Raw genomic sequence first — 20,761 nt, 5'->3', positions numbered from 1 at the left:
ACTTGTCCCTTAAAGTCCTTTTTTCCTGTATGAAACAAGAATAGAATGGCTGGATCATCACTGCCTTGAATACCACAGCTCTTTAATTGGCAGCTCAAAAGGGATGAAAAGAAGTAACACCAAAGACTTCTCTCCCTTCCCCCCACTAGCTGCTGAGAGATAAGATTAGTTTGAATTCAATTCAATTCAAAAGTATGTTTACATCATTCTTGGTTCTGGTAAATTGCCAAGTGAATATGATGTTAACAGGCATAGAGGAAGTAAATAAAGGCTGTGAAACCTAGCTGCTGAACGTGAAACCAGTCTTTCCAAAGTCTTAAGTCAGCCATGTTATATGATCTCTCTTTTGGGAGAATGAGATAAAATATTTACTGTATAGTAGGTGGGGGTTTTGTTTCATTTTGTTTCATTTTCTTAGCAGTGTAAAATTAGATTCCTTCTTACAACTGCATTATTTTGCATCGCCACATTAGGATTTGATTTTTAACAATTCTATTTGTTAATGACTTCATCATATAATTCCTCTTAACACTTGTTACTGTTCAGTGTTTTCCTAATGCACATGTAATTTCTTCTTTACAGAACCTTCAGGAGTTAAAACCTCTGGATCAGTGTTTGATAGGCCAAGCAAAGGAGAACAGGAAAAAGAACAGATATAAAAACATACTTCCTTGTAAGTCCTAACTAATCTGAAGTTCACTGTTGATATTCTGTTACCAGTTCTATGGTCAGATGGATCAGATCAGAAGTGGGATGATTTGATTCTCCATCCTATTAGGGAAAAAATTAAAGTAAGCATTTATAAAGCAGTTTGAGATCAGTGAATAATATATTATTGTATTGTAGTAGTTAGGGATAGATGTTCACAGACTTTTCTGTTGTGTCAGCAGATCCTGTGTCTTAAGTGATGTAAACATAGGGAGCCAGATAAGATTTTTTTAGCTTTGCCTATGTAAAATTGGAAAACCAGACATGTATACTATTGTCATTAAATTTCCTGCCATAAAATATTGTTAGGTGTGAGATGTGTCAAGAAGTAAGAACTGACAAAGATTAGTTCTGAATGAGAAATATTAACCTCAGTTTTTCAGAGGTGCTGCAGTTCAAATCATGCATCCTGCCTGTCTGATGATTTGTATTTCTTCTCTAGATGTCTTCTTTATTTGAGGTACTGATTAATATCCTAAATCAAGTATTTAAGTGATTTATTTTTTTGAGTAAGATCCGTGGAAGCATCTGTGGAGATAAGTACTATGTGAATGTGTAAAGCTCACATCTCTATTGTTTGAAGGTCTAATTATGTGCACACATAACATGAGGTCTTTTTATTGTATGGGAATTGCAGATGACACCACTAGAGTACCTCTTGGGATTGAAGGTGGATACATCAATGCCAGCTTCATTCGCATGCCGGTGGGGAATGAGGAGTTCGTTTACATTGCATGCCAAGGACCTCTTCCTACCACTGTAGCAGATTTCTGGCAAATGGTTTGGGAACAAAACTGTACTGTGATTGCCATGATGACTCAGGAGGTTGAAGGAGAAAAGATAAAATGTCAGCGTTACTGGCCAGATGTCCTCAATAAAACCACCATGATAACTGATAGACTACGCCTTGCTCTTGTGAGACATCAGCAGCTGAAGGGCTTTATCATTAGAGTGCTGGAGCTTGAAGAGATTCAGGTAAGTGAATCTAATTCTGCATGCTTAGAGCTTTTTCTGGGTGTTGGCATATTTATCCTTATACCTCTAGCTTGCCTGCTTTCAACTGCATTGTCTACATCAAGAGGTCAAACAGGACTGCATAACTGGGCAACGCTTCCTCATTGCAGCTTGTGCTACTGCGTGACCTTTTAGTTGGGCAGGGAGATGATTTCATTATGCTAATGAGACTCTAAGTTCTGGCTTTGTTTGGCCGCAGAAACATATATAGGGATATGAAATTCACTGACAATTCAGTCTGGCTGGTTGATTCCTCTGTGTGATCAGCTCAGTCTGCACAGTGAATGTTATACTCTTAAATCACTTGCTAGTTATTTTCACTTTAGCTCATTGTTTCTCTTTTCTTATTGAATTACAGAACATCTTCTTTGGGCCAGTCCCATTCTTCTGAGATTTTTCTTTGGGAACTTTCTCTTTTCTTTTTATTCTTGCCATGTGTTACATGTTGTTGTTGTTTTTGAACCTCAGACAGGTGAAGTACGGCACATTTCCCACCTGAACTTCATCGCCTGGCCTGACCATGACACCCCTTCTCAGCCAGATGACCTGCTCACTTTCATCTCTTACATGCGGCACGTCCACAAGTCAGGACCCATTATAACTCACTGCAGTGCAGGCATCGGGCGATCGGGGACCCTTATTTGTATAGATGTTGTTCTGGGGTTAATCAGCAGAGACCTCGATGTGAGTATCCAAGAGGGTGGGCTCAGTTGTGCTTTTGACCTGTAGGAAGTATGTTCCAGTGAAGCTATTCAGTTGCTTAAAGAATATGCCATGCTTTTGGCAGTAGCACACCAGACATGTGTTAATGTGTCATAAAGCAGGGTGTAAAACAGCAGTACCTATGAATTGTTTCTTCATTGATGACCCCAAGAGAGAAGAGCTCTTATATCCACTGGTTCTTGGGTTAGCTCAGGGGATCTTAAGTGGCTTTGGCAATTGATGGAAAAGTTAAAAATGCCTGCCTTACCTGACTGTGTGTACTCAGTGGAACTTTCATGTTAAATAGCACCGGGGCTGAGCGCTGTGGTACTCAGTCAGTCAGAGATCCATGGACTGTTTTAGGACAGCTAGAAGGTAACCAGAGTATCTGTTTAGGCAACTGAATCAAAAACTCAGTGTACTACAAACATCTCAGATGAGGGTATGTAAATTAACTTCTCCAGCACAACCAAGGATATGCTTTCTAGGATGATCCACAGGAGGGTGCCAGCTTCCTTATGTTTCTGTCCTTCAGCAGCCTGGTGTAGCAAATCTTTTGGTGAACTTGTAGAGAAGATGAGCTACGGTCATGCTTAGCTTAGTGAGATTACTAAGTACCCTCTAAATGTCTAGTACTTTATAGATGTGGGGAAATAAAAAGAGTTTTGTTAGGTTGCACAGGGGCTCAACTTTCTGCACATTCAGCTCCCAATAAAAGTAAGCAAGAGGACCGGTGCACAGAGAAAGAAAACAAGAGAAGGATGGTGTCTGATGTAGGAGGGCCACATCCAGATTGCCCAGAGACAGCACATGCTGGTTTTCTACCAAACAGGCATAGGCTATGGTGAATCATTTATTTCACTACTAATGCACCTGGTTCTATTCCTTGGCTTGATGCTGGGGATGTTTCCTTTCTATGCATGTATGTCTTTTTCGAGTTCTTAACTTGCTGCTTGTTTTGGTAGTTTGACATCTCAGACCTGGTGCGCACGATGCGTCTGCAGAGACACGGAATGGTTCAGACAGAGGTGAGTCTGGCTTCCCCAGGTACACACTAAACCAGCTGACAAGCCAGAGAACTTCCTGTGATGCACACAGTGATTGTCTTCGTGCACTCTAATGCAACGTTTGTGTCACAGGAATTAAATCCCATGAGTAGCACTATATATTTAACAGTTAGAAACACAAGCCATTTTTAACATGCTGTACTGTTTTGATCTGTGTTTAAAAAAAAACAATAATAGCAAGTTTTCATCTTCAAAAGCATGTGTTTATAGCTGACCTTTTATGGCTAAAAATTGCATTACAAACTGAAGAGAAGGCCTAACTGTAGCTGCTATGGATCACCGATACTACCAGAGATGTCTTGAAATCTACTTTGAGGAGATATTCAACCAGAAGTTAAATGAACCTTTTAAGAAAAATCTAGAACTAATTAACTTTACATTAGAGATGGTCATCACGAGGTCTTGTTAAAATCTGCAGTTTTTCTTTGAATATGAAGGAATTATGAAGTCATAGTTTAAAAAAACCCCTGAAATTAAACCACTAAATTATCAGCCCCATCCCAACCTCGAAGCCCAAAACATGTATTAGCCTCTACATCTATATCACTGAGATTAAGATAAGAAGTTACACTGTCTGAGTTCTGTATTAGTTGGCAAGACATTGAAATTCACTTTCTGTCTTCATTTCTACTCTCCTTTAGGTGTTTTTGGTATGAAAGGAGGATAAATGTCCCATATAAAAATATATCTTTAGTGGCAGAGGAGTATCTGTATTTGTTTTAAGTTGAGGTTGAATATTTCTCCACTGTGGCCTTTTTGTTTGTTCGGGATTTTTTGTTTTCTTTGTGTGTGGGGGTGTTGTTTATTATTATTGTTGTTATTATTATTTAATAGTAGAATAAGTGTCGAAATCAGGTGCTGTACAACTGTGAAGTGCACATGAGAGCACTTAGGTGGTGCAGGCATTTTTCACATTTCTGTAATTTCCCTTGCAGGATCAGTACATTTTCTGCTATCAAGTTATCCTTTATGTCCTGAATCATCTCCAACATGAAGAACAGCAGAGAGACAAATAAAATACTGAAGCAGAAGCGCTCATAAAATAAGGAAGCAAGGAGGTCGAGAAGCTCTCAAGTGTTTTATTTGTTCTGCCAATAGTTTTCTAGTCCCTTTCTTCAGTTGCTGTCAGATGTCTTTTCTATAAAGTCTCTCCATCATTCCAATTAAGGTATATAATTACAAGGGAAAGGGATAGCTCGTACAATACCACTAATGTCTTCAGCCGCATGGACACATATGTGAGATTTTTGTATAACAATATTTAATAAAGCTGCATTTTTTTTGCAGCTTCCTTAATATGTCATAAAAATACAATAAATAAATAAAAATAAAAATGTTTTAATTTAAAAAAGAATTCAAGAAGAAAAAAAAAAAGTAATCTTATAGTACTTCCTGCAGTTCCACAACTGTTTTGAGGTATTTTTTTCTTACAGAGTAGGGGAGTGGGAGGGATGAAGCAGTATTTTTATCCTGGCAAACTTTATTACAAAGACATTTTACTAGTCTCACTTTGAAAGCTTGTATATGGCACAGAATTTTTGCCCTTTTAGTACAATTACAGCTGTTTTATAGAGGGTATCTTAAAATCAGCATTTAAGCTTTAAGAGATGCCTGTTAGCATAAGGATAGTAGTGAATGTTAACTGTATCACAGTTAATAATGTTTACTTCATAGAATTTCATGTATATATTTATATACTTTTACAAAAAAAAAGGCTGAATAATTGGGTGTCTAACCTTATAACTGATTAGGCATCTCCACTCTGTAAATAAATAATATACCTAATGTACACTGATCGGTGGGTCTGGGTATTTTTGTGTCCTTGTGACTGATTTTTCTTGGCCTTACATGGCATCATTCATTGTGGTGGCTGCCTTTCTTAAGACATGTGCAACAGAAGGGTCTGTGCACATTGTAAATTTTCAGTATCCTTCTGTATGCATTTGAAAAAGTCACAGAACTGTGGGTTCCTTTCTGGAGAGTTTCCCCACTACGTGAAAGGAAGAGGATATTTTCCTTCCCTCCTTGTTTTTTCAGCATACCTGAGCATTGAGACCATTTCACTTTTTTGGAGGGGTGTGTTTGTACTTGTTTGCACTACAGCAATGATCTGACATGATTACATAATTGCAATGATTACAACAATGTAATCTACTCTGCTTACAGCAACAAGGTTTGAGGTGGGAGGCAGGATGTCTGGGTTCTAAGTAGCTCAGTGGTTTAGTGATACTGTAAACAGTCAAAACTTTTCTGAAAGGAAAATGTCATTTTAGGTTCTGTAGGAACTTTGGATGGTGAATAACTGCCATCAGCCAACACAGCAGCCTTGTGTTTGAGCAGTATTCCTGTCCCAGCAACCAGCAGAAGCTTTTGACTTCTGCTATCAGGAAGGGTATAAGAGTACTAATTTAACAGCATTCTGCATTGAAGTAGTGGAAATAAGGTTCAGAGGCCTGTGGTTATCCAAGGTTTTGACTCTTCAAGATAGTAGCCCACAGTGTTCCAGTGTCCCAAAACTGAAACAACCACTGTCTTACTTGGTTAATGGTATTCTAACTAGCAATAGTATGACTTAAAAAAGGAAAAGAGCCTTTTTCACTTGTCAGAGTAATACTGTGTTTTTTATTCCCTTCAGCATAACAGCATAATTGTGTGTTTTTCAGAGCAACATAGTTTGAGAAAAGGAAATTATTTCTGTGTAGGTAGAAGCAGAGGCAAATTGACCAGCTGTGTTGACAGCACATTTATATGAAGGAGCTTTAAATTGAAGGCAGAAGATTTTTCAGGACTGTGGTTGTCAACAGGCGAAGTGAGTAAATGCAGTTAGTTGATACACTGCTGCTGTTGTTTTAACATAAATAGCGAGTTCAGAGGATTTGGGCATGTCTGTTTTTTAGAAACAAAAAAAAAATGTTATGGTAACTAGCAAATATGGTTAAGGCAGTTGAATTCTTCTTTTAAATGTTTTGAGATACATGCCAAATAATGTAGAAACGGCAACAGATTTTTGTATAGTATGCTACATGAAGCCAAGTACAGCACAAACAATTTGCATCAGATTACAGTGTACGGGAAACACAAATCATAAAAAGTTCCAGGATTTGCTGCTTGTCCTTACAAATATGATGGTTTGTGGTATGGGATGTTATACTGAATTTCCTTTTAATGATGGGTGCACAGAAAAGGAGAGGATAGTTAACTTGAGCTAAGTTCCCCATCCTCAGAAAAGGGACACACACAGAGGCACAAAAAAAATTAAAAAAAAGAAGATATACAAAAAGGAGAGACACACACACCAAACACCTCCCTTTCAGTTTATTAGATGATTACCCTTGGAATATGAATAAATAGACATAATTAAGGAATAAATAGACCTGTCTATTCACCCTACTGATATTTAGATATTGTGCTGAACCACAACCCTCAGCCCCAGATGCCCATCTGGGAAACCCAGTACCCCTACTCACTATTTTAAACATTTTTAAGAAACTGAGGATCTTGTGGAGCATAGCAACTTTGAAAAAAAAAATAATAAATGTAGTTTTTCTATATCTGCCTTCAATCTCTTTAAGCCATTTCTTTCCATCCAAAATCATCCTTCCCAGTAGCATCAGTATGCAGCTGAGAACAAGGTCGAACAGGAATAATATAGAGTTCCTACACTGAAGTTTTCTTGGCTGAATTCCTGATTACTCTTGTCTTTATGATAAAATAGATGGGTCTGAGGAAGTCAAGCAAATGTGGTGAAAGGTGGCATTGGCCTCTCTTGTGAAGTGGTCTGAATTTCTTTGGGCTTTTGTGTCAACGCTTAGGAGTTGGATATCTAATAAACATTGAATGTTCCCTAGTCTAACACTTGAGACACTGGGCACTGGAAGGTTGTCTGTTTTCTGCTAAGCAGGTGGAACTTCCCATCTGTTTTACTTGATGTGATCAGGTTGGATGAAATGGACCCCACAGCTCAAAACTCATTACAAGAAAATGGATGTGCTTATGGAGTGTAATTGCTTAAATTTGGGTTCTATGGGAAATCTGTTTGGAAATATGCACCAATGTTTATCTTTTTCTCTTTTTTTTTCTCTAAAGGATTAGATTACCTAACATCTTTGAAGAAATGAGAAGTAGAATGACTGAGAAGCCTAGTTCTTTGAATGGAAAAAATGCTGTGTGCTTTCTTGGTATGCTGACTATATGGTTTGCAGTGGGAATAAAATCTTGAGTGGCTTTTTTTTTAGAACTGTGATGCCTTGCTGAGTAAGCATCCAGGACATGCTCCAGCTGAGAGGGATTTTCCTTTTTATAGGTATCTGATTTTTAGCAGGAAGTTTACCAGACTAGGGAAAAAACTGATATATAATTCATTATGGTTCTAATTAAAGAACTGACCCCATGTGTTAACCCAAGAGAGAAAGGATCCTTTTGTTCTTCCAGCCAGAATTAGCTGACAGAAGCATATAAGCTTTGCCACATAAGCAGTCCTGTGCCATTAGTAGTTTATCATGCCTTTTTTTTCCTTGCTGGTCTTTGGCTATGCAAGAGAAGGGCAACAATCTACAAAGGAGGAGGAATTCCAGTTGCTCCTTGGAAACTGTTTCGAGGGTTCATTACTGTTCCTTGCATACTTTTAAGCAGCCTCTTTCCTTACAACTTAAGTCCTTCTAAAACTAGCTATCTGGGGAAAACAAGAATTCTAGAATGATTGAAAGAACCATTGTGTGGGGAATGCTTTCCTTTATCACATGTCCAGTGTTTTGCAGGAGGATCCTGAAAGGTGCTAGGAAAAGATTTCAATATCTCCTTTAAGTGAAACAGAAGCAGTGGAGTCTCGTAACTGGGCCTGTATTCCTGGTAAAGCACTTGTACATCTTCCTCTGATGGCACAAGCCCAAACAGAGGCCCATTCTCTTGGGTCTTCAGGTGATTTCTGCAGCTGCAAAAAATTTTCTGTCTCTGTGATGAGGTGGGATATAGGAGGACAATGAAAGCTGACACGGGATCTGGACAGCTCTTTCTGTGTGGTGACCTACATGGTAGGCAAAGGTGTTCTCTAGTGACTCTGCATGTGTGACAGAGGCCAGTGTAATACCCGCTCCTGCCAACCTCTTAGATGAAGGCAGAAGATAATAGTTGGGCCAGGGTGAGTAGTGTGTACCGTTAACAGTGCAGAATAAAATTTTAATCTAAGCTTTGTGGGTTCAAAAATAGCAGACTTGCAGGTGGTAAAATGCTTACAAAGTGGTTCTGACTTCCTCCATGTTAAAAAAAAAACAAAACACCCAAACCCAAAACAAACAGGAAAACAACTTCTCTTCCACTGAGAAACCAGAGCAGCTTGTCTCCTTGTGTAGGCTAGCAACTTTCTGGTATATGTCTTCTCAGTATTTCTCACGTAAGTGAACCCACTTTTAATACTCATGATGTCTGTGGTGTCTTTTCTGCAAGGGTACAGAAACCTATGAGCCAAATTCTGTTAATGGAATGATCTCGGCCAGGTGAAGGGTAAACTCGGAGAAATGTTACTCACTGTTTAAGCAGCTTTGAGAGGACAGTGTAGCAAAGGTTCTGAATAATTAAGTGTTCACCAAATACTCATTCAGTGAATGACATTCACCTGGCTGGGCAAAGTCCAGCCAGTGAACTAGCCATTGGAGAAGAAAAGGCCAACTCAACACTGGGAAAGAATGATACAAATAAACAAATATACTGAAAAGACAGAGTAGCATTACAAATGTTTGGAAGGATAACAAGTTCCAGTGGCATGTGATTCTAAACAAACTGGAGTGCAGCCACTGAATTGGAACTGGAGGTAAACTAAATTTCTGGATTCCATCTTTTGAAAAATTCCTCCTGTAGTTACCATACAATTTCAACAGTGACTCTCCAGTGAAGTATTGACTGATTAACGTGTTGTGATTGGCAATGGTGAATCTGTCACTTTTTCTGAGCACTGGTGTGTTTTTCAGGAGAATTTGTGGAGGGGGATGTTTGAGACCAAATTCTCCCATGAGAGCTGGGATGAAAATGTCCATCTGTGTCCGGAATTTTGGCCAGTATGGGTTCTCTGCAGATACACATCTTGATCCATCCAGTTCATGCCAGGTTCTGATAAAACTGGTGGCAGCCATCATGGGCAGTCTTGTATTGCTGTGGATATTGGTGACTGAATTTCCAAATGCTCCATAACCCACTGCATTTGTTTCTTTAATTTCATTCTCACTGGCCATCATGACTTGGAGCATGTTGTCTCTATGTGTTTTGTCCTTGCCAGAGATCATGATATTTTAAAGCAGTACTGGATTATTTGTCTCTCTGGGTTTGGTTGTAGCCATAGCATTGCCAAGAGATGCCAGGGAGATTTCTTTTGCTGTCCAAATACTGGAAGTCAAATGGGTACCTGCACCTCTGGTAAGAGAGACAACCTGATTCTGCCAATAAAACTTGGCCATTAAAATTTGAGCACTGTGGGTCTGAATGGCCGGTGGTTGTTGATGAGCTGTTGCCAGTGTCTGGTGCTAAAGTGACAGCAGAATCAGTTAAAGTCAAAATATCCCCACAATGTCGTGAATCCGGAACAGTTGTTGTTATTGTCTGGTCCTCATCCAGCAATGGATTTGTAGAGAGGATTGTTGTAGTCAGGCAAGACACAAGTTCAAGTGGTTTTCATGATGACTCTTTCCAAATTACTCAGAATCGCAGCGCCACCTTCCCAAGGAATTACTCTCTCTGTCAGCACCTTGTGTGTTGTTGCCCATTGGTACCCCAACATCAGTAATGGTTTTAGTATTGTCAGTCAGAATTACAGGATTGTTCAATCCCTGGGAAGGTTGGGACAGAAATTATAACTAACTTGTGTAGGCCATCACTGGTAGCCCATCGAAGGCTAAGCACGAAAACCATCTCAGAAAGTGCTTTCTCCTTTTAGGTCATTGAAAAACTTTCAGTGTTACCTCAGACCACACTTATTTCCCATTTTCCATTTTTTAATGTATGTCATTTAAATGAACTCAAGTGCCTTTCAGAGCCAATTTTGCACCTTGAAGTGCAATGGAGTCCAGCTGTGCTAGGGCTGCTTTTGAGCAGCTGTCAATTTGAGTTTCACTGTTCTTTCCATCTTCCTCAGGCAGCAGTGCTGTTTGCTGCCCTTGAAATCTGTTGTTCCTTTGAAGCACTTGACAAAGACCAGTAGTTTCCCTTCACTTTTCATATCACATGTATGTTGGTTGCTTGTACACATGACAAACCATACATGAAAGATCCATACAGGACTCCCACGATTGAATTGTCTGTGTAGTAGTACTGGTGACAGCAAATATGCTTTGGATATCATATGTGGCAAACTGAGAACTGGTTAAAGAAAATCTGACAGAGTGCTGGAAAGTGAAGTCCTTTGTCCCTCATGATAACAGGTACAGTGTCTGTGCTAACCCCACATGGATTACTCAGTCTAGTAGAAGTGTGGCTTGCTGGAATCCCTGCTCACAGCAGCAGAATATCCCTGTGTGTTGTGCAGGTGTGTTGTGATGTGACCATCTGTGGTCTCGGCATCACGCAGAGAACTGGCAGACTCAGTGCAGGCTTCAAAATGTATTCCATGGCTCTGACTAATACTGCAAGGCCAAATGCAGGTGTTAGTCATGTGGCCAGAAGATAGTCCCATTCCTCTTTGTCCTATTCTGTTTCTTATCTCCTTTTACTGAAACTCTCTGTTCCAGCTCCTAGCACATTGTTTGTGCCTTTGATAATGGGTGAATCTCACAGAGTTCTGAGATATGCCTTTGCTCCACCCACTGCTGTCTTCAAAACCGGAAGGTTATTTTGCAAACAGGAAAATTAAGTCTGAATGTACAGTTAATAACCTGCCTTAATATACAGATTTAGTTAAAGAAGGTATGCAAAGGATTTCTGGGGGTTAGATTTCCTATTTTCCCAGTATTGTAGATGTCTGTGATTGTAGCTGCAGCTCTGCCTTCGGCTGTGCATGCTGTAGTTGTCATTGCAAGGAGCAGATCACTCATGAAGAACAGTCAACACCTCAAGTTGTTGTTCTTGCCTTGAAGTCTAGTCAGAGGTGGAAGTCAAAGTTTCAGTAAAGGACTTGATTTTCAGTTCCACCTCTAACAGTGTTGAGCTTTCAGGCCAAGTCCACTGAAATTGGAGCCGAGTGTGTTGAGCATTTTGTGAATAACAATTCTCTGTCTCCTTGAGATGAGTAAGCCAAATTTGATGTGCTGAGGAAGCCTGCAGTAGTGTTTTGGAAGCTGGACAGGGTTAGAGGATAAAGCAAGAGAGTTCTTGACTATGCACTGTAAAATAGGGGTCACTTTATCCACAGCTACTTTGGCACTTGTCAAGTAAATAAATTTTCTCTTGTCAAACATTTATGGGTTTAAAAATATCCTGGCCTTGAGTGATCAAGTGTTGGGGAGTGCAGCAGAACTTTTCTTGCACTTCCTTGTATCTCTTGTGTGTGGTCTTTCATGGAAGAAATAGAAGGGAGACTGCCTATAATATATGGTCACTGCAGGATCATCTGAAGCCAGACCTTTCTAGCCCATCACCTTGTCTGTATCTCTATAGTTTACCCTTGTTCTGATGCCACACAGGCATCAGTATGTTCAAAATAGGGACTGTCAGCCTGGCGTGTGTAGTCTGGTTGCTTTCTTATGCTGTCTGTCTATCTGCTGTCATTCTTTTGACTCCTAATATATAAATTGCAAATTTCTTGTGTTCAAATCTGTCTTTAGATTTTGGCATTGTTCAGTACAGACTTACTATGTGACAAGGGTTTTTATAAGTTAGTTCTTTAACAACAAATAATGTCTCAAAGACCAGTGACCTCTGACTCGGTAATTAAAATAACTGGTCTGGATCTCTTTGATGCATCCATGAGAAAAATCTTCATTTACACTAAATGAAATGATAAAGTAAGGTCAAGTCTGTTAATCCCCTCAGTATCTTTAACAAGTGCTGAATGCTCTGAAGCAGCAGTAACACTGCCTGGTAGATCCTAAAGCTGGCTGTTGGGATAGTGACACAAAGGCACCGTTTCCAGTTCTACTGTGGAAAAGATTATCGTGCTGATGCTACAGATAATAGGGGAGTGAGTGGTTATCAGGAGACATTTCCTCACCAATAGTGTTCCTAGAGTGCTGCCAGTCTTCCCATCAGCACAACTTGATCATCTTACCCAGTAACCTAAAGGAAACAATTCCTGAAGCACAGCTACTTGCTTCACTTTTCTCAGTGAATCATAAAACACTAGCAAGCAGGGTTAGGTTAGGCAGGAGTTATGTGGGCCAAGCTAGGATGTCCATTCATATGGTCTGCATTCATTCCCTTTCTGTAACCTGTTTTTTCATGTAAAGCTGCTTTCTCTTCCCAGCAGACCCTAAATTTTGGGGGTTTTGTTTCAAATCCCTGTATCGCTGTAAGCATTCAGCATTTCTGTCTGCTGTGATAAGTCCTTACCGTAACTGTTTTGTGCTCCCAGCAGCTCAGGCTACTTGCCCTGGGCCTTCTGGTCCCAGGACTTTGGATATAAGCTCCTTGTCTAGTGGTGTGTAGCACTGACATGGTGATGGTTGCTTTAGAAATAATCATTATCTTAGGGCAGGATTCAACAGAAACATTTGGCTGAATGGGATTTTTGTGACTAGTACAGCCACATGGATGTACTAGTAGGAAGAGTTGCTTTTTTTACCTCAAGAACACTTACCTTCTTAGCCCCCAAATTAGTTTGTCTTTTTTCTTTCTCTTTTCATTATTCTCTTGTGAGACAGACATTATTTGCATGTTTCTTGTGTGACCAGTGACTTGATGGTTTATAGCACATAGGGATAATGCAATTTTCAGAACTTGGAGTTTTTTCTGGATTTGGGCATGGTATCAGAGGCTCCTAGGCATACAATAACCTTCTTTTGCACTCCAAGGTTATGGAACTGAGCAGAAATCACTATAAAGGGAAGCACATAGGTGCCTTATAATTCAAGATCTCCTGGCTCCCCTAGCACAATTTATTGTGCAGTCTGGCCACGTCATGTTGTCCACTTGTCTCATTCACTTAATTTGTTGAGATTTGCCAGTGTTCTTGGCGCTTGGTTAGAACACAAATCAGCACCTGACACGAGAAATTTTTCATGTTATGTATGTGGAGACATGGATTATATTACATTCCAGTCAGTTTCTTTTTGTAGAAATTCACCTTTGAGCCCAAAGGAGCTGTGGTTTGAAATCACAGCAGAAAGGCTGGAATGGAAAAAGGTGGGTTCTACAAAGGGCATTTCAAAAGTAGCAGAATGACCCCCATCCTCTGGAACATAAAGTTGCCTCACTTGCTGTGTATGAATCAGCTCATCCAGGAAAGGAATCCAAGAGGGAATTGTGCCGAGCAATCATAATTCTAACAAAGTACTTATGATGAGTCTAGTCAAAGTGTAATGTTTATTTTAAAAGTTTCCTCCTCTGTCTAGCTCTTGCCTTACTTTCAAGCAGCTTCTGTGACCTTACACTTGACCTTGTTGAACTTCATAAGATTTTTGTTAGCCCACTCTTCCAGCCTCTCCAGGTCTTCCTGCAGGGTGCCTCTCACTTCCAAAGTGTCCAGTTCCCCACTCAGTTTGGTATCACTGGCAAACTTCAGGGTGCAGTTGATCGCATCATCCAGATCACTTGTGAAGATACTAAACAGTGCTGGGCCCAGTATCCATCCCCGGGGCACCCCCCCACAGATTGCCAGTCTGAAAAGGAGCTACTTACCAGCACCCTCTGGGTCCTTCCTGCCAGACAGCTCCCACCCACCACATCAGTCACTTGTCTAGACTGTAACACCTACCTTGGTCCAGGAGGAGGCTGTGGGAAACACTATCCAAAGCCCTGGAGAAATCCAGGTAGACACTGTGCACCTCTCACCCCACTTGGACAAAACAGGTTCCTTTGCCGTAGAAGGTGATCAGGTTTGCCAAGCACGATTTGCCCTTGTTGAATCCATGCTGGCTTTTCCTAATCACGTGCTTCATTTTTCTTGTGATAGCCCCCAGGAGGATTCTTTCATCAACTTTCCCAGGAAATGAAGTGTTACTGACGGGCCTGTAATTTCCTGGATCCTCCCTTAGGCCCTTCTTGTAGACAGAGGTGACATTAGCCTTCTTGCAGTCTTTTGGGATCTTCACAACTTCTCAAAGTTCGTGAAGAACAGCCTCACAACAATGTCATCCAGCTCTCTTGACACCCTTGGACAGATATTGTCAGGGCCCATCGATGGGTAGGGGTGAAGCTCCTGTAACAGTTCACACACCAACTCTTCCTCCACTGACACTGGTGGCTCTGTGTTTGCACCAACAGTGCTGGTAAAGACAGAGGAAGTCAATTTTAGCTAATCTGTTTAATTCAGAAGTCCTTTCAGCCTCTATGGCTACACTCTAAGGGGAAAAGAGAGAAAAAGTAAATATACTGAAACCTTTTCAGCACTCATATACAGTATTCTGAATATAAACTGTAATGTTAGGGTCTTCCCAGAAAAAGGAGAGGAAAAAGATTTTCAATAATAATTTTTTATTTTTGATTTCCAAGAACTGGAAACTTGTTCATGATATGATTAAGTAAAGCACTATCTATTGCAAATGTGATTTTGGTGAGTATTTATCTATTTCACCAGGACAGGAGGTCTCAAAAGGACAAAAAGAGGAAAAAATAATTTTTTCTCCTGACCTTTTTTTCACTACCATCTTCATAAATTATTGTGCATATTAAGAGAAACTCTTCTACTGGCATATTTTTCAGTCTGAGTTAAATTATGAGCTTTTGCCAAACATTCAAGTACAGTCAGATTCCATTTTACAACTTAAGGTTGCAAAGGGACTTTATATTCACAAAAACACATTAATAGGCTCTTTCTGTATAAGAAAACAGAATTTTTGTGGTCAGTAAGGGCTGGAAGGGCTTAGTCAAGTAACTGGTTTAGGTCAGTTCTAACAGTAATAGGCCCATTTCATCTGACATCTCTGAATAATTAAACTCTACAGGAAGCAATACAGCTTCAGTAGCATTTGTATTCTGGAGTCTGCCTCAATGCTGACATTAATTCTAGTAGGATTGTTGGGGTGTAAGAAATTCCTCCAAGACACTGATGCCATCAGAAGTTAAAAATAAACTTTATTTTTTTGATATATATTTTAAAAGTTAAGCAACAGAATTAAATGCTTTAGTGCTTGATTTGGAGAAGCGAGTTTGGTTTTTCCTCTTGATTTAAATGATTGCAGTAGGAGTTCTGAGCTAGAATCTTGCCCAGGTTCAATTCAGTTTTCATGCACTTTAGCACTGCCCTTGAGAGGCAACTAGTGATCTACCATTTTACAGAGGGGATTCCCTCTGGGAGGTAAAACTGCCAAGTTGAATTCCACTCTCCTCTGTTCTGCTAAAAGAGCATTCAAAAAACTGTCTCCCTACTTGCCAGGGGCTAGCTCACACTTCAGGACACCCAGAACTATTACTAAGCAGAAGCTGAGATGTGCCTGCAGGTTTTTTTATCTGTAGAGTACGCATGAGTTAGTCACTAGGAATCAAGCACTTAAAAACAATAAAGCAAGTGCAAATACTTCTGCACTTTATTAAGTCATGTCTATATCCATTTTTATTTCTATATTGATGTCTGCATTCTGCATGGAGCTTCTGATAGGACTTGAGCAGACCTGCATTAGATTCCAACTTACAAGTCATAGAGCCATGCAGTGCTTTGGTTTCCCTTTTGGAAAATAGTGATCCCGTAATTAATTCTGTTGATAGCACCCTGAGATTTTTTGATGGAAATTCCTGTGTTGTCTCTGTTTTGATACGTTTCAGTTTACATATTTTACTTCAGCATCAGTTAATTAGTTATGTTTCTGAAGGTGCAGCTGGATCTAATTGTTAGTGTCTACATTTTAAGCATGCCAAGTGACTATTTCACATCTGAAGCACCAACATAGTAGTCACTTCAAGTCAACCAGATTTAAGACACATCTTTGGGAGCTTAAGCATCTTTCCTAATCAGAAAGATCCTGTGCTGCTTCAGAAAGCAGCAGTACCATCTTTTTGTGATATTGGGCCTTTCTCAATGGTTACAGCTCTCTGCAATGTGACAGCGTGTCTCTTGAGGATGTCTTGATAAGCCTTCACAGCTACTGCAAAGCTCATTCCATGGCGTCATGCTTGTGACATTTCCAGCAGAAGAGAAAGAACAGATCTTATACAGTTTTGCTGTGTAGTGCTAATCTTTCCTCTTTCTCATTTAAGAGTTATGATGTATCCTAAATAGTGTTAGAATTGCTAAGGCTTCAGTAAAGCAAATAGTCAAAATGTGACCTTTTCTCATACAGCAAAGTCTGTCTCCTTTTGCATTGCCTCATTTTCACATGACTGTTAGTGGCATCATTTTTGGAGGACAAGTTAGCAGCTTGTGCTGCACACAGGCATTAATTTCTATTTTCAATTGGAAATTCTTGAATAATTAAACAAAAAAACCCCACACCAAAGAACAAACTTTGCAAAAATGGTTATTAGCATTTTTCATATCTAAAAAGCAATTTTCACCAGTCTTTTGCAAAGGTGTTTCCCGACTGACTCAGAAGGAAAACCTTGGCATCCTAGAGTTCCTGAAACATTGGGGAGGGGTGTATGGGGCTGCAGGGCAATAAGCAATATACATCACTGAAAATGAGAAGCAACAAACCATTTTAAGCTTTTTGAACAAAAAGCACTGTTACTAAAAAAAAAGTTGCTTTTAGAACACGAAAAGGCATCCTAACTAAATTAGCTAGCTGGGCTAATTGACATGAGGGAGGAAAGCTTGCATTTATAAACATAGCTTGGTTGCAATTTGTTACTTGGGGAAATATGTCAGGTTAATAATGTCCAGGCAACCGCAAATCCATGGGGCATCCATGCGATTGAAAACCTGGCCTGGTCAAAGGCATTTGCCAAACTTGTAAATTGTTTAATGAAATCTAGATTTTACTGCTGATGGGATGGTGGAAATAGGTGTTGGATACAGACTTAGTAAACAGTGTTGGGGGAGTGTGCTCTGAGTTCATCTCTTTTGCATGGACCAAAGCAAGGGGAATGTTTTTTTTATATTTTATTTTCTGTGATGAGCCAAAGTGGTCTAGTTGTGTAGTGGCTGAAATTTAGCTGTGTCTGAGGGCCCGGCTGTGAGGAACTGCTGTTGTAGTGAAATCAGGAGCTCACTCTTGCAGCAATTGCTACGACATCCTTCCCCTTCTGTTTCCTCCTTGCTTCCTGACCACTGCTGCTTTGACTTTTTATCCACTGTTACCTTTTAATCTATAGCTGTCTTTTTAATGCTTGTTTTTTCTCTTCTCTCCTTCCCATTTCCATGAATGCTGCCATTTGTCAGAGGCCTATTTGATTGTCTAAAGGGAGGGCCCTAATGACACATTTATTCTTAAAACTGAACCAAATATCCTGGAGGCTGTAGCAGTACCCTGGTTTGTCATGCTCTTGGCCAAGTCTGAAATTCTCTTTAAGAGCTTACCTGAAATGTGACATCACCACTGGGGGAAAAGAGAAAAGGAATCTTTTGGTTCTCCCATTTTTAGCTACATGTAATACATATGTTTGGATTGTGTACGTTTAGGAGTACTGTAATGACTGTCAGTTGGACATTCCAGACTGTGTGTAGCATGTCCCTGGAGATCCTGACCCACTCTCCCTACTTTAGGCAGGTATTTGTCCAGCTGCACTTTAGTTCCCTGTTTGGAATGCTGAAGAGCTCAGCAGAGATGCTGGCTTAGGCAGCAGCTGCTACTCCTTTGAAAAACCTGCTGTGAGAGCCAACATAACATAGTGGCTCCTGCTGCCTTGCAGTTCCAGACACATGATTACTAAATGTATTTTGTTGTTCCTAGACAGTTCAGGCCAATTTCTGCAAACACTCATTATCATCTAGTAATGACAGTGTGTGGCTCTAACAAGTGTCTCTTTTAAACCAGCAGAACTGTTTATAGGAGCATCCCCAGCATTTACAAGCTTTTCTCAAACTCAGTTTCTTAAACTGTAAGTGTGTTTGATGCAGAGATTGTGCCACAGCCTCTTGGGAATTGTGTGTGGAGAAAACTGTCAACCTAGTGAATAGCAAAAATTCCAATGATTCACTGCCTCTGGTAAGCTGTCTGTTCTTTAGATTCCATCTAACCTTCCTGTTGTGTTTTGCTGAACATAATCGTAATTGAAAGATGATTTAGACTGCTAGGGAGAATTGAGGGATTCACACAACTCTGAAAATCTCTGTGGGAGTGTTGGGGGCAAGTATTGTGTATCTTTTAATTTTGCACTGCAGAATTTTTTTGGAGAGTTAAATTAAAAGGGAGATTTCGGATGTAACACACACACAAACCTAAATGCAGAATGTGTGCCCACAGACACACATCGACAAAGGAAATAAATGTTTAGATTTCATTTTTTGTTTGAAGGAAATAAGTATTTAGATTTCATTTTTTGTTTGCAGTAACAATTACTGGAATGACCTCCTAGTTTGGAAACTGAAGATTTTTCATGTATGCCTTCTTGACTCTCCTTTTTTCCCTCTGCTGACTCCAAGGAAGGATGTTCCTGGGTTGATCTTTGTGACTGTGGAAGCAAAGCAGGGGTGACATCTTCTATGTACAACATGCAGTTCTTTTGTAAAAGAGATGTTGAATATCTGATTTTTCTCTTCTAGAGAAGCTTGCTCAAATTGAGCCTTCATAATGGAATCTATAGATTGTATAGAAGCAGAACAGTGACAATAGGAATTCATTTGATGTAATCTTTGCTTTCCCAGGTGCTGTGACAAATGTCAGGATGGTTTAAAAAAATAATCCCTCCCTCAATGCAAGAATCATAATCACTGAGTGGGAGAAGAGGAGTTTCAAATCTAAACGCTGTCTTTTATCAAACAATTGATGACTTTTGTAACTTGAATCTGTTTTGAAATTTTCAGTGTTGGGCACTGGGTCTCAATGGGACCCTCATGTAGACATACTGCTTAGGGACAAGGTTTAGTGGTGGACTTGTTAGTGTTAGGTCAGTGGTTGGACTTGATCTTAAGGGGCTTTTCCAACCTAACCTAAATGATTCTATGATTCTCACTGGTGACAGTGCCCCTTGTTCCATGTAAACTCATCACATGGAGTGGAGGTGTTTGCCTACAGCACCCTGTGCCCCCCTGTCTCTTCCCAGGTAGTGTTTATGCCGTTCCCATTTCCTTCTCATTTAGATCTTTACAACTGCCAGTATGCTTTATGCTCATACCACCTATTACACATGCCATCCTGAGGAATGAAAAATGTGATTGGATCACTGCCCAATCACATTAAGGGGGGAGGCATGGGTGGACAGAGATACTATGAAGGCTATCTATAGCACCTCCCCTGCTATCTCTCTCCAAAGTACATAATTTTTTTTTATTTTTTTTTTTTTGCAATAGATCTGCAAGGAATGAACCTTAACTTGTGAAAGTTCATACTTGTTATGGAACATTTTAAGGCGTTCAGAGTGATAAGTGAGTAATGCCAAATAAGATGAGGGAAATTGCTCCCTGGTGGCTGCCAAAAGCTAGTAGGGTGCAGCCCCTAGTGTAGTCTGGTGCCTGGGAGAAGGCGGTTTCTTTTTCAAATTTGTTTTCTTCAATTTAGGTACTGGAAGACAAAGGGTTGTTTTCCTCTCTCTTCTCAGAAAAGTTTGATTCCTTACATCTGTAGAACAATTTCTTTCGTAGCAGGCTACATCCAAGTTAGTCTTCTCTTGTTACAGTTGACATGTCCTTTTGGTTATATTCTTCCCTGCCCTTTCTTTCAGTGTTGTACTCAGCACAGTTTCTTTCCTTTGCCCTGCAGCTCCTCTAGCCTTGCTGTGTGGATTAGACCCAGTGAAATCTAAGTGCTTTTCAGGATTTGCCCAGCAAGGATGTGCTTCTCTAACAGTCAGCTTTGGTTCTGGAAACTGCTAAGGCTAAGAAGGTGCAATAAAACAAGCCTATAGAGAAGTGCTTTGCCAAAGCAGGGTTAACAGAGAGTTTTGCTGCCTCAGCCTTCTTCAGACTCATCATTGCTCACAGCTTCACTTACCTTGTTGAACTGGTTTTTGTGTGTGCTTGCCTGTATGGGTTTCTGAATTTTGCTTGCTTTCCAACTGTACTTGGGAGGCAGGAGTTTGAGGATAAGATTAACCAACTCCTTTTCTCCAAATATGTGGACCCCTTGGAATCCTGCGCTTCATGGTTGTGCCCCTGCTGCAAT

General features: G+C 40.1%; 1 protein-coding gene across 4 annotated transcripts in view; it reads left to right on the top strand.

Annotated features, from left to right (window-relative positions):
• The window catches only part of PTPN13 (protein tyrosine phosphatase, non-receptor type 13), a 117,905-nt gene extending 112,633 nt beyond the window's left edge, over window positions 1-5,272 (top strand). For all 4 annotated transcript variants that reach the window (XM_017820178.1, XM_017820177.1, XM_017820176.1 and 1 more), the window contains 5 exons: window positions 583-673; window positions 1,346-1,683; window positions 2,191-2,406; window positions 3,390-3,452; window positions 4,427-5,272. In XM_017820178.1, the coding sequence (XP_017675667.1) occupies window positions 583-673; window positions 1,346-1,683; window positions 2,191-2,406; window positions 3,390-3,452; window positions 4,427-4,507 (789 nt within the window). In that variant the 3' untranslated portion in view covers window positions 4,508-5,272. The remainder of the gene's footprint in view (window positions 1-582; window positions 674-1,345; window positions 1,684-2,190; window positions 2,407-3,389; window positions 3,453-4,426) is intronic.
• Window positions 5,273-20,761: the final 15,489 nt, after the last annotated feature.

This window comes from Lepidothrix coronata, unplaced genomic scaffold (assembly GCF_001604755.1).
Source record: "Lepidothrix coronata isolate B3197 unplaced genomic scaffold, Lepidothrix_coronata-1.0 Scaffold79, whole genome shotgun sequence".
Classification (NCBI taxonomy): Eukaryota; Metazoa; Chordata; class Aves; order Passeriformes; family Pipridae; genus Lepidothrix; species Lepidothrix coronata.
Note: the sequence above shows the minus strand (reverse complement) of the source record. Positions and strands in the feature narration are given on the sequence as shown.